This window comes from Xiphophorus maculatus, chromosome 22 (assembly GCF_002775205.1).
Source record: "Xiphophorus maculatus strain JP 163 A chromosome 22, X_maculatus-5.0-male, whole genome shotgun sequence".
Lineage (NCBI taxonomy): Eukaryota > Metazoa > Chordata > Actinopteri > Cyprinodontiformes > Poeciliidae > Xiphophorus > Xiphophorus maculatus.
Window position 1 is genome coordinate 11851766 of NC_036464.1, and position 14025 is coordinate 11865790.

At 35.5% G+C, this 14025-nt stretch overlaps 1 protein-coding gene across 1 annotated transcript in view; it reads left to right on the forward strand.

Annotated features, from left to right (window-relative positions):
• The window catches only part of eys (eyes shut homolog (Drosophila)), a 178783-nt gene that overhangs the window by 78780 nt on the left and 85978 nt on the right, over positions 1 to 14025 (forward strand). The window contains exons 26-28 of the mRNA XM_023327993.1: positions 4261 to 4357; positions 5992 to 6099; positions 7810 to 7955. Coding sequence (XP_023183761.1) covers positions 4261 to 4357; positions 5992 to 6099; positions 7810 to 7955 — 351 coding nt within the window. The remainder of the gene's footprint in view (positions 1 to 4260; positions 4358 to 5991; positions 6100 to 7809; positions 7956 to 14025) is intronic.

Sequence of the window (14025 nt, forward strand, 5' to 3'; positions counted from 1 at the left end):
AAAGACTGCATAGGTACGCTGTGGGCTTGACATCAGCTGTGGTTAAGCACTTGCACAACATAGTGAGAAAGAGGTTGGTGGCGTCATTTATACATAATGCTTAAAAATAGGTCCCAGGTTGGTTACAGCTGTACGGTAAACAAATTTTAAATAAACTCTGTGTTTAATCATTTTGTGCCTTCATTTGCAGAGCTGAAGAGGTGGTCCAGGTGTTGAAGAGAGTGGTAAATAGGCTTCACTATCCTGGTTATGTGCAAGACTTTTCTATTCTCAACCCACTTATTCAAGTAACCCACTTTTTGGTCACGTGAAGGATTGAATTCTGTACTCTTTGAACTGCAGAAACAGAACCTGGTGGTGTATATATATATGGAACTTTCTTTTTAAGAAATGGACATAAATCAGATTCAAATATAATTTATAGTGTTTATGCTCTGGTTTAAACATTTATTTATGCAATTTAAATTATTATTTTACATGATTTCAAATCAGATCAGAATATTGTCAATAGAAAAAGACAATACTAGTGAGAAACTGGTCAGTCACAGGAACCGAACAAGTTTCAGCTTGAGGCATGAACCAATGACCAGCTTTTTAGAAACTCAAAAATTCAAATTTTATATAAATTTGATATAAAATAAAGTCCAAGCAAGCACAAAAATATATTAGGCAATGAAAAGTTATATTTTCCTTGAATAACATCTTAAGTTTGTCCAGATTCTGAGAGTACAATGCAGAGTGTAGATACCAGAACGCCTGAATAAAATACAGGAGAGCTTATTTCTTCTATCTTTTAAAAAGTAAATGACAAAAGCCAAATTCAAAAATGTTTCTAGAATTTTGGAAGTCTTAGACTTATTCATAATCTAAGTTCTTCAAAACATATATGCAGTATCTGCTGAACTAATAGCAGCTAGTAATAGCTACTATTATTATGTATTATGTATTTATTAACATATGCTGACATATTCTATTTTTACAATTATTATAAAGCTTTCTTGATCTTGGAAATTAGCTGCAAAAGTCTGATTGGTGCTTCATGAGACAAAACTTACAAACTAACCAAATAAACACTTTGAAAACCAATTTCAGCTTTTTTTTTTTGCAAGATCTGAACATTAAAGAATTATTGTCTTTTTGTAAATGTTTTGATGCCAGTGTGAATTTTAATCTTAGCTGAATGTGATAAACAAAGAAATAAACAAACATTTAAAAAAAGCTCTCAAATCCAAAGCACAATAAATTTCAATCAACATTTTAAACTCGGAAGGTCAGAATTGTGACTCAAAACCTGCAGTTATATTGCGTTTTTATTTGGGTCAGATAATCCTGCGCAGATTAAACCACCAGTGACATCTGACATTTGATGTGTGACAGCACACAGATGAAACCACAGACAGAGATCCTAATCTATATTGCAGAAGCAGTGGGTGATACAATTTTAAATAAGCCTCATTTTAGAAACTGTTACATCTGCGTGGCTGAAGACAAAAGTCTCAACTGTGCCAGTCCAAACCAAACTTACACTTGCAAAAAAAAGAAAAAAAGAAAGAAGACATTCGTCATTTTCCAATTGAAATGTCAATCAAAGTTAGCTGAGTATCCACTGGGGATTACGCACAATTTCTTCTCCTCTGAGACAGTTACTGGCAGCTGCAGTGATCGCATACTGTAGCTCCTGCCAGATGATGGAATGGCTTTGTGGGCTCGCGCCTTGGGTATCCCTTTCTGTACTCTGTCAAACAGAAGCCTCCAGTCACTGCTTAGTGGTAGAAGATGCATTACATTGCATTGACATTCGAAATAGTCCCCAAGGTGCTCCGCTGTGCCATTGACTGACAGACCAGCTAGGAAAGCTGTGTTGTCCCATAATTCGCCAAACACACTGTTCTCTTTGTGGTCTCATATGTCCCTGAATGCACTGAGTAGTGTCACTCCCTTTATCTTGCTTTATTTATTTATTTATTTATTTTTTGCTTTAATGTATAAAAATTGGAGCACCATTCTTTTTGGGTGTGTCATTTTGAAAACACAAGAAAATGAGAAAAATACTCATACAAACATAGTGTTTTGTGTCTTTACACAAAACATGTTGGTATCAACAAATAATTTTGTGAAAATTATATAATCCAATGTTTTAAAATTATACAGATTCCATTTTGTTTCTGTTTATACATGCATTCTTGTTTGTATGTTCTTATACTTTAAGTGTCAAAATTCAGTTGTCATAAGTATTTCTGCTATGTACAACTGTTTTGCATTGAGCATAGTACTACTACTGACAGTCATGTCAGTCAAATTCCTGCTGAAGCTGCCAAGGCCATCTCCTCAGAGACCGCAAAAAAGTTTTGTTCTTGATTGTCCCATCCAGCTCCTTCTGTACTCGTCAAAGCTGAGGAAAATGTTACATCAGCTTTACCTTAAAAAAAAAAAATCAAATCTGAGTGTCTTCTCTGAGCTGGATTCGCATTTGTTATTGCTGGACTACCAATGTGGCTTGTGGGATTTCTTTTGCTGGAGCAAAGCAAGATGTGAACGTCTCCTCATTCAGTCTTGCCAACTTGTTGAATGTCATTTACCATTTAAATCTTTTCCTGAAGTGGCACTTGTAATGTATTAATGTCAACAGGTTACTGACTAGCAATGGTATTAAAGCATTTGAGCATAAACTTTATGTTCAGGCCATCGCATCACTGATCCACCACCATATATAACTGTTCACATAATATGCTTTCTCACATAATCCTTCTTTTCTTCAAACAATGTTGGTTGCCAATTGTACGGTTTGTAATGGAGAGTTGTGACCCCAAGAAGACACCCCGTGTTGTAAGGGGCAAATGGTATGGTGACTATGTTCTTTTAGAAATCCTTTCTTATAAATATCAACACACATTTGTCTTAAACATCATCATCCACATTATCATCATTGAGGAGAATCTCAGAACAGTTGGTCTTTCTGTCATGTCATAATGACATCCTAGGATTACAAAGAAAACTAAATTATAATGTCTTGTATATAATAAACTAACAAAGGATATAAGGACATTTGACTATTAATAATTACTCATGCATAGGCCTTGTGAGGGGTGCCAGGTATTTTGGAAAACTAGAACTTATTTCTAAACACGGGTTCAGCTTCAATTAATTTTTCAAAAGATTTTCAATAATCTGATAAATTTCCTGTCAAATTATTACAAAAATATTATTTAAACTCTCCACACCAAAGGACTGCAAGAATGACTAACATTCAAAAGCCTAAATACTTTACTGTTTGTGGAAGGCAAGTGGTGGACATATGGCAAACACATGGATCATATACAGTATGTACACACTTTGAAGCACTGGATGGAATTTAATAAAAATCTGCAAGACCATCAGGCACCTAATAAACACAACAAACAACAAACCTCCTGGTGTTTAAACAATGTCAAGACAGGGAAGTGTTGAGAGGTTAAAATTGTATCTTAGATTTTGTTATTTTCTGTATGACTTTATTTATGCAATTATTTATGACCAGAATAATTGAATAATTAAAACAAACACTTGTTTTTATACTATTTTGATAAGAAAAAAATATGCCTTTTAGTTTTGTACAAGTCATAAATCTAATCTTGTTCAACATAATCTGTTCCAAGAGCTCGTTCACTTTCAAAGATGGTTTGTTTTGTCTCATCTTGGATTCAATAACACCAAGTTTGTTGATTTGTTATACAGAAAATAAATCCAATAGCCAACTACCAAAGATAAATAGAAAATGTCCCGCAGGCAGAACATTACACACTCCCAGACTGCCTTAAAATGTACAAAACATCCATGCTGATGTGCTTAGCTGTGCTACCCCTCAACCCTCTAATGAACGAGGCCAAAAGAGCTCTTGGGCTTAGCCTCTCCCTCTTACCCTAACTTAACAAGATGTCCCTATACTCACTGGCTTTTTCCCTCACAAACATACGCCCACGCACGCCCGCATACACACATGCTTACTGGCACAAAAGCATGGCCATGCACAGACACACACACACCCCAAACCCCAAACCACTAACCCTCAGACCAATCTGTCTGTGGCACTGTAGTATTATTAGACTTATACACTCTCAAAGGGGAAACACTGAGGGCTGAGAGCTGGAAGATGAGATATGCTACAGGGGCTAGTAGTTCCATTAAAATGGCATTCACCGGAGCCTTTGTCATCATCGGCCTTGACGTTTTCAGGATGTAAGTGAGGTTTGCTGATCCATGACCATCTCATCTATCTTTCAGGCTTCCAAGGAAGTTTGTGTGAAATTGACACCAATGAGTGTGGTTCAAACCCATGCCAAAACCATGGGAAATGTGTGGACCAGGTCAATGGTTACACGTAAGAAATATTAATAATCTTTTTTTTCCCTCAGGAATTTCAAGATACTTGCACGTTGTATACACTTTACTTCAGGTTTGCTCAAAGCTGCAATATGTAACTTTCATAAAAATATATTTCTTTACATGTTTTTTGAAACTGTCACTATGTTGTGACAGTATTGTATATGACAGGTAATCTGTAAAAGAATGTTGTTCCTCTGCCTTCTCCCAGTGCTCCCAGTGATAACTAGAAAGAACAAATGAGAACCAGGAGGAGGGTCTTAGTGCGTGTCAATCACAATCTTGTATGCTGCTGCTCATTCCTCCTCCCCCCCTTGCTCTCTGATACTGTTGCAGCTTTCCCCTGATTCTGTTGTAAATGCTAGACTAGTTAGCATGATGATGGTGGATAAATGCATTCCCTGTAACAGTTAGATGTTTCTGCACCATTAGCACATTCAGCAGCGAGTACATGACGCAGAATGACAGCGTTAAGGCCCTCCTCCCAGTACTGATTGGTTGTTTTTGGTCGGGAGTGGTGCATTTCTTCAGATGGCAATAATGGCTGTGGGGAAGAGGTGGAGGAGATCGATTACCTGTTTCATAACATACTTTTATCAAATATGTAAAACTTAGTTTTTACAAATATGTAAAAAAAAAAATTATAACAATTTAATTATCAATTTCAATATTCATTTTAATGTTAGTTATTTTCTTTCATTTATTATTTTATTATCTGCTTTATTTAACTGTTTACACTGCTGGTTATATTATACTGTGTGCAGCTCTCAGGCCAACTATTATTGCTTTTAAATGTGATATAGAAATCAACTCTGACTTAACAATTACGGTAATAAATGATATATTATTGATATTGTTTCTGTCAAACATGCTTAAATTATATAGAGATCATTTAAACATTTTACGTAAAATGCATAGAAATGTAAGTATTAAGTATGCAAAGTAGCAAAAATTAGGAACAACTGAGCCTGACTGACTGCTAGCTGTTTCCAGGTGTGTAATATACACCAATCGGCGTAAGTGGGCTACATTAAGTCCAGAAGAGTTTATTATTGGAAATTAAATGACAAACGTCTACAAGGGGTTGAAGCCTGATAAGTTTAGTTCATATACAACTTTTGTGAGTTATGTGTTAAATTTTAATTTGTAGACTAAGAACTCTGTAAATTTACATTAAAAAAAGCATGGATTTTATTCAATGAAAAATGTGCAGGAACTCTGGGGCGTGAAAGAGTTGAGGGTTTTAATAAGAACCTGAAATGGTCTTCATTATGTGTTTAAGGGATTAAAATGTCATTTTAATCCTTTGAACACATTCACAGATTACAGTGAGCTAATATTTGCTCTCATCCTGAAATAAGGTCAAATTGTTGAAGTCCCAAATAAGTCTTCCGTCATTATTCTTGTCTTCTTTCTAGACAGTCAGGTTTCAGGTTTAGTTAAACACTTAGTATTCATGTTTGTTTTTAGATGTGTTAAAGGCAATTAGACTAAATTTGATAGGTAATTAATCTCAATGAATCCTACTCTTGTTTATTTTTCTTGCCAACTGCTTGGGTGCGCAGGAAACATAAACTTCCTATTTTTGGCTGAGACAAAATGTCAATATCAAATGCTTTTTTTCTCTTCCAGGTGTGATTGTCAGACGGGATTTTCTGGCCTTCTCTGTGAGGAAGACATCAATGAATGTGCCTCCAACCCTTGCAGCAATGCAGGCATCTGTCAGGACCTTGTAAATAAGTTAGTATGAATAAAATTTCCATTTTTGTTTATTTCTGTTTATTCCGTTTTGCTTAGACTTTGCACCTCAGCTGTTTTTCATGATGTTGTTTTTAAAAAAAAAACAACATTGTGTGCTTCAGTAAGAAGCAGGCAATATTAATTTCATGAGTTTGCTTTGAAAGGCAAACAAACTAAATCATTTTCCAAAGCAAACATTTATGGCCGTGGCTTTTCTCTTCAAAGCCTTTTGCTTTATATAACAAGCCAGCGTTCATCCTTGACACGCATAAGCTTCCCTTCTATAGAAAGAATGAATTCAGCAGGAACACATCATGTATCTAGATTGGTCTGTACTCCACTGGTTCTTTTCTCTGCTGTGCTTAATGGGAGCCCTGAGGCTTCAAGACTTAGTCGGACAGATGGGAAGAGAAGTCCCAGGGCCAATTTGAGTCCTAAACGGTTGGTCTTCAAATCGTCTCCCTGTCATGACTTTGTTCCCATGTGACCCGTCCTGGCTCAGAGCACTCTCCTGGTTGCACAGTCCAGGGAGTTCATGTTGGGTGAGTTTCAAAGCTGAGTAATCCACACCCTCATCTCCATCTTCCCTTCCCTGAGCCAAGAAGGTCAATTTCTGCCATGATGATGAGTCACTCTTTGTAGCATTATCTGCAAACCCCAGTCTTATACACGTCCTTAAGATAGTTTGAACCTGCCAGGATGGGAAGGCTACACGGACCAAAAGTGCAAGCTGTGAAGGGGTGATCGAACAAGTGCAGCCTTAAAAATGTCTCTAAAGGGAAGCGCTGAGGAAAAGAAAATATAGTTTAGGATACTGCAAAAATTAGATGAGATGCTCCTGGTTTCATTTAATAAAAACATATTGTTGAGATTTTACCATTGAGGTGTCTAATTGTGTTCTTTCTTATTACTCTAAATGCACAATAACTATCTCCTTGGAGATATGTGTTTATGTGAAAGTAGTTTCACAGAGGAATCTGATTGAATAAGCTATGTCAACATCATTTTAATTAAACTACACACAGGGAACATTCCTACCCCATTGTTACAGTTTTTGCAGATTTGCTTGACAACAGAGGAAAGTTGCATTATCATTTGTTTTAGAGTGTTTTAAATGGAAACAAATGCTATTTTGCACATTTTGTTTTGCTACCATCATATTTTGTGACAGAATAGCTTGAAGTAGCGCCTAATTGTGATAGGGTAGAAAAATACTCTTTTCTGAAAAGTTTCCTGAGCTTTTGTATTCTGCCCACAGTATTTGTTAGCAGATAGAGCTCTTTGATCTCTTAGAGCTTTTCGCATCTAAAACATTAGTTTTCAGATTTTGACACTGATCTGAATTTTGACAGGGCCATTTAAGACCCATTCAAGTAAAAACCCAGTATTTGATAAAGGCCAGATTTGCAGAGTATATTAGTGCCTGTTGCGTTATTTACATAATTTTCCTTAAACTTTACAATTATTTAAAACTTTGTTTTAGTTTATCCCATGATTGTTCATGGTTGTAATTTTTAAATATAAAAAAGTTCAGTGGGTGTACATGCAAAATGTACGTACAGTCCATGTACACCCACTAAACATTTACAGTGCCTTTTGCATGGCACTGTACATGCAATCCTATAACGGCTTTATATAACTTTTGAGGCTTCTGGTCTCTGGTGGATTCTACCTTATTCCTATCATTTAGTGTTATCACTTCCTCCTCAGGTTCCACTGCGTTTGCCCTTCTGGTTATTTTGGAGTGTTGTGTGACCTGGATGTGAACGAGTGTGAAGTCTCACCTTGCCTACATGAGGGCATCTGTATCAACACACCCGGAGGCTTCAAGTGCATCTGCCGGCCTGGATACACAGGTACCCGCTTTGCCCTCAGGTGACATGAAGATCAATATGAGGGCCCAAAATGCTTATCATGATGGCTAGGGCAGCTGCATGGTATTGACACAGCTCTGACACAGATCTGGCTTAGTGTTTCAAAATAATAAAACTCATAATATGTGCTTTTAATTAACCTGCTGTTGCTTCAAGATAGTTTTTTTTTTTTTTTTTTGAAAAACTAACCATGTGAATTCTCATCACCTAATTTATTTGATTTAGGCTTTTAGTTAGCTTTATTTCAATTTATTAATCTATTTAGTTTAGATGGCTATCACTAGTTTCTTCTGATTCATTAGTTTCATATTCTGCTCCACTAGATATTGAGTTATTTTAGATCAAGTAGGGGTGTACGTGTGTGTTGGTGCACATTCCAAAGCTGATTCCTGTCAGGTACGGCGAAGATTAATTTCATTTTTCTTCCACACTGTATCATCAATTTATCCTTTCCCAGTTCAGAAAAGGTGGGAAATCTCAGAGGTATTGCCACTCTAGAGAGCAGAACCTGACACGCATGGCCCAATTCCCACAGAAGCTGCTTTTATTATTAGGCCTACACACACCATAGTACAAGTCATTACTTTTTCTGTTGCTCTAAGCTCATCTGAGGAAACGGGGTCCCCCAAGAGAGTGAGCAGCCGGGGGATACAGGTTCGGATTGGCTCAAGCCAACCAGAACTCGTACGAAATATTTAACTGTCTAACATGTGTAGCAGCACTGCAACTTTGAATTTCTTGTTTTATTTGGTTGTAGCTGCATGTTCCTATGATATTAAGATTAATTTCAGCTTTGCACGGTGACTCATGCACAAGTATTTTAATTGAAACTGATGAAACGTTTTTCTGCTTTGGTGGGATAATACCCCATGGTGGCTTAAAACGCTGTAACTCATTGTGTCACTTCACAACATCGCCAGTTATTGAACTCAGCCATCAGGGAATTTAAGGGAGAATTTTTTTTGCATATCAAATGCCACAAATAATTTCAACTGTAGCAGCTGAAGCTGCTTCCTAATAAATCGGTCTGGTGCTGTGTCTGTTTACTTGTGATGCTATTAAGCTAAGATGACACTTTATTTTCTCCTACTTCACCGCCTGCTTTGAGGTTTTATGCAGCCCTCTCTTTTTGCTGTTGTTTTGTCATACTTGATTTTAGGTTGTCTTTGGAAAAGGACACTTCAATACCTAAAGAGCTTTTCTATCTAATTTTCAAAATAAAATAAAAAAAATCTAATGATTTTCTTTTTATTTGTAATAGAGGAAAAAACACAGAATTTTCACCTTTGTGTATCATCATGTTTTGTCATCTAGAAACTGAAAAGCTCCTATCAGAAAAAGGTCAGAAAAGCTCAGTAAGTTTAGATGGGTAGTGTGTCTGAATACAAACCTTGATTTTTTTTATTTTTTCCCCTATAGATTCTTAGTTGAACAAATTTGGAAATTGACCTGTCATTCTTACACATTGTTATGTTTGGATCTAATCCATACTATTAGCTGTTGGAGTGTGTGTTTGGATTCTCATTCTGCTCTCAGCTAAACTTCTGCCCACAAGTTTGTACATACTCTTAACAGGTTTTCCCTGCAGTATTGAGTTTTATTTAGCTATGCCCATCTTCCCATCTGCTCTGAGCTGTTCCTACTGAACAAAAGCCATCCCCCATGATTCTGGCACTACACGTTACAATGAGACTTTTTGTATTAAAGATGACTTATTATTATTTTATGTATTTATTTGTTTTATTATTATTACTTGATTTTTCTGACATGTCTGAAGGCTTTCTGCTTCTCTTAATAATTATCTCCTTATTGCTCCTGCTAGTTAAGTTGGCTTGGTATATATAGGGATGTCATAATTTTTCATTTTTCAGGTAATGGACTGAGCTGTATTCTTGGAGATGTTCAAAGAATACAGTTGGATATTATTTTCCAACCTAACTCTGCTTGTAACTCTCTACAACTTTATTCTTGTCCTGTCTGCTTTATATCTAGGTTTTTGTGATGCGGTTTGTTCGCTAGTCCAGAAAACCTGAGTCCTTCAGAGAGTAGATGTATTTACAGTCAAATTTAATTGCACACAAGTAAATCCTATTTACAAAAAAATAGAGTTGGTTGAACTAAACTGAATATATACAAATGCCACTCTTTATTGGGGAAAAAAAATTACTAGAATGGTGTAAAAAATGTTGTTTAACTTCACAATTATGCACTAATGTGTGCTGTTCTACCATCTAAAATCCAATTAAAGTATTACAAAGTTTAAGGAGTATGTTTTTGCTGGGCACATCATGACCAATTTTAAAGGTATAGTCAGATTAAAGAAGCCATTTTTTCTTTATTTTTATGCAGTCAGTGTTTCTTTTGCTAAGTAGGTTGTCTAACATAATCACATTTAATTATTCTATGCAGTAAGCCACAGTCATTTTTTTTTCTGTCTTAGATACTCTGAAGTGTAAGGTTTGTTTTGACAGATTTGGCAGATTTGACAGCTGCATAGATTTCCGCTGACAGATTAATATTTAGAACATTTCGCTTAAGAGCCTCTGCAGTGCCTGTAATATATTTTTGGACTGCACATACTGTAGATGTCATGTTGTATTTGGGGGTCATAAGTCACTGCAGCAACATGATTAATGGCTGATCTTGTTTATATAAATCACAGTTTAAGCACAGTATTCATCACCTTCTGTTTTCTCTTCTTCACCCATCATTAGTGAGCAGGCTCCCTTGAGTTATTGTACAGTGCAATCAGCACATTGTAGCAGTTTCCTCAGTCAGCACATTGTTGGATGTTGATGTTTCAGCTTTTGCTGTGTTTGTTTCAGTTTTTGTTGTTAATGCTTTTAGAAATGCAATCTTTGCTGAATGAAGTTGTTAAAAAAAACAATGGTAATGTCTATTTTCGTCACATTTATATTTCATTTTATTTCATTGAATAACTTTCTTGCCTGTGTACCCTTTTCCACTGAATGTGTGCGCCATTTATGAGTCAATTATAAACCTGTTTTTTTGCACTGCAAGTCAACAAGTACACATTGTTTTATGGTTTATAAGATTTGTTTTCTTAGAAGCAGAATGGAGAAAACTATGCAGGCAGTCAAGCTTGATTATTCACTCTAGCAAACCAGTTTAAAAAATATATAATCAAAGAATACATTGTTTGCTTTACTTTTCTTTCATGAGCAGGAATATGCAAGAAATTACTTAGGGTTTACAAATGTCATCTCCCACAAAAGAAGCATCTACAAGTAATTTTAACTTTGTCAAGTCTTAAGTGAAATGAACGTCCCCTTATTGGATACATGCCAACTAGTATACCTATACCTATATTATTGCTTTGCGTCAGTACTGTTTTGTAGTGAGCACTTTAAAACGCAGGTTGTTGTGATTATAATTCTACAGCTAATGTAAACAGATTTTTATTTGTTTAACATCCCTGAGTAATCAAGCGTGCTCTGTGGTCTTCTTAGATGTACATTGTTTGCTTATTTGCTTTCTTTCCATTTAGAGGTTTACACAAATATTGCTATCCTTTTTAAGCAGTTTGTGAAAGCTAACAGGTTAATTTACCACATTTTACTTAAATGGAAGGTCTTGCAAGATGCACCTCAAGCATGCTGTTTCCTTTTGTGACATTACAGGAAAATCATAAGACATCAGGAAAGATATAAGACAAGAAAATTTTGAACCTCAATCATTTTTTTCCTCAGGCAAAATTTCTAGATGCCTGAAGCTAAACAATTATATGCAAGAATAGGTTCCATGAGAATGTCCTTCCTTCACATCTTTCAAGGGACTAGTTCTTTAAATACCTTCTTCAATAAAGACCTTGAATTATAAAGACATGTCCTGTGGTGTGATGGAACTAAAGTTGAATTGTTTGGTTATAATGATCACTGGAAGAAGGTAAAGCTTCAAAGCCAGTGAACATGATCTCAGTGTACCTTAGTGACTTAATGATAGCAAAGTTAAGCTGTTGGATTGGTCATTGCAAATTTGTGAGTAGAACTGGAAAGATGTGAGAGAGCGAGGCAGCCTGCAAGCCCAACTCCGTTACACCAGTTCTGTTAGGAGGAACGGGGCAGAATTCAAGCAAAGCAAACTATTGTGAGATGTTTGTAGAATGTATGTAGACATTGGATTATGAGGAAAGCTTAAACATTTCTCTGAAAGACTATCTTGCTCATTATTCTTGCATTTAGCAAATAAAAATATGTATAATTTGAACTGACTTAACACATGAAAGGCTTAATTTGATTCCTTGTTTGTTTTCCATACAATACAGTATATGTAAAAAAATCTAGTTTCAGCTGAGCATGTTAATTAGGAAAGCATCAATTTCGAAGTAAAAATCTGACAGAGACTTGGATGAAGTGTCCATATCTAGTTTTGCCCACTCAAAAATCAGACAAGCATTGGTATATTGAATAAATCAATAATGCCTGCATAAATTATGAAGCCATTTAAACCTTAGCACCCTTAAAAACGATTTTTTTTCTGATTTATGTGAAGCTGCTGACTGGAGCAGTAAAGTCCAAGGCTCTTTAATGGTGATTTTTAACTTAAATCATTGATGAGCCTCTCTTTTTTAGGTACAGAGTGCAGTCTGTTCTTAAGTTAAAATTTTATAAGGGGTACTGTTCAGAGGTGCTGGTTACAGGGTGTGTCATGTAAATCCTGCAGAAGTTTCTTATTAGTCGAAACAAGGCATGTTAAACTTCAAGTTCTTTATCTAAATGCTTTGAGTTATACTATAACAGTAAACCTCCTCTGCAAATCTGGTATTTCTACTTTGGCAAAGTAGCCGCAAAGCTGCACATGCGAGCATAAAATCTCCTGTTTGCTTGGATATTGTTTGTGACATCTGTAATCTTTTATTTAAGTAAAGTTTTCTCTACTTTTTTTTACATTGATTTTGAATCTCTTTGGTAGCATTTTTCTTTATTCAGGATGTTTTAAACTAAAATATCCATTTGATTTGTAATATAACAAATGTGCAAACTGGCTATAAAGCCAGTTTGTTCCCATAAAATCTGAACACAATCCTTTGCTTAACTATCCCCAAACAGTAAACTGCAATATATTACGATGATCATGTGTCATTCATAGTCTTAATTAAACATTTGTCCAGGATTTAAATTGAGTATAAACTGTAGTTATTGTTGAAATGTTTTTTTTTTTTTTTACTTCTAAAACGCCTACGCCTTTTGACTTCAAAGTGCCTGTTTTATTAGACATGCCAAGTAAAGCCCAAAGACATTTAGAGTCATCAAAAATGGATAAAAGCAGAATGTGCTTTCACAGGCTGGTGCCACTGAATATCTGGGATGTTTGTGTACTAAATAACTTAAATGTGTAATTTAAACATTAGGGTTTTTAAAGATATATTTTCTTTCTGCTTATCAAGGAATTTAGCTCTCACCCCACCAACATATTAAACTTGCAAGGACTGAATAAATAAGAATAAATGTAGCCAAACAACCATCATAGCAAAATTATTGCTACAGATCTTTTTCCATCCTTAGAACATTCTGAGCTAATTTTGATATATATATATATAAACAAGAAATTCACTGTTCAGTGAGTTTGACCTGCTTTGGTGTAAATAAACAGATTTTATTTGATGTTGTTCCATAGCAAGACTTTTATAATAAAGAGAGACTATGAATAAAGAGAGTTTGTATAGAGGCAAAACATGAGTTTAATAAGAGAGTTGAAGAATCAAGAAGTCTTTTTATCCTTTGGAATGCAACATGCTCATGTTTACTATTCCTGCCAGGCTGTGTGATCACTTCATATCAAAGGATACTAAAGATATCATGGAGGAAAAACATAGCTTGCTGCTATCACAGTTTTATCTGGACAGAATGCTCTTTGTAAGACACAGGAATCCGCATAGTAATAACCTATTTTATTAACTGATTGAATTTGTTGTATTTTCTGAATGGCAGTTTGAGTTTGCTGACTCATTTTATGGAAAAATAAAATAAAATGGAGGTGAAGAATCAACACCAGAACTGTGTAGATCAAAGTTAATCATTTTCACACTGGT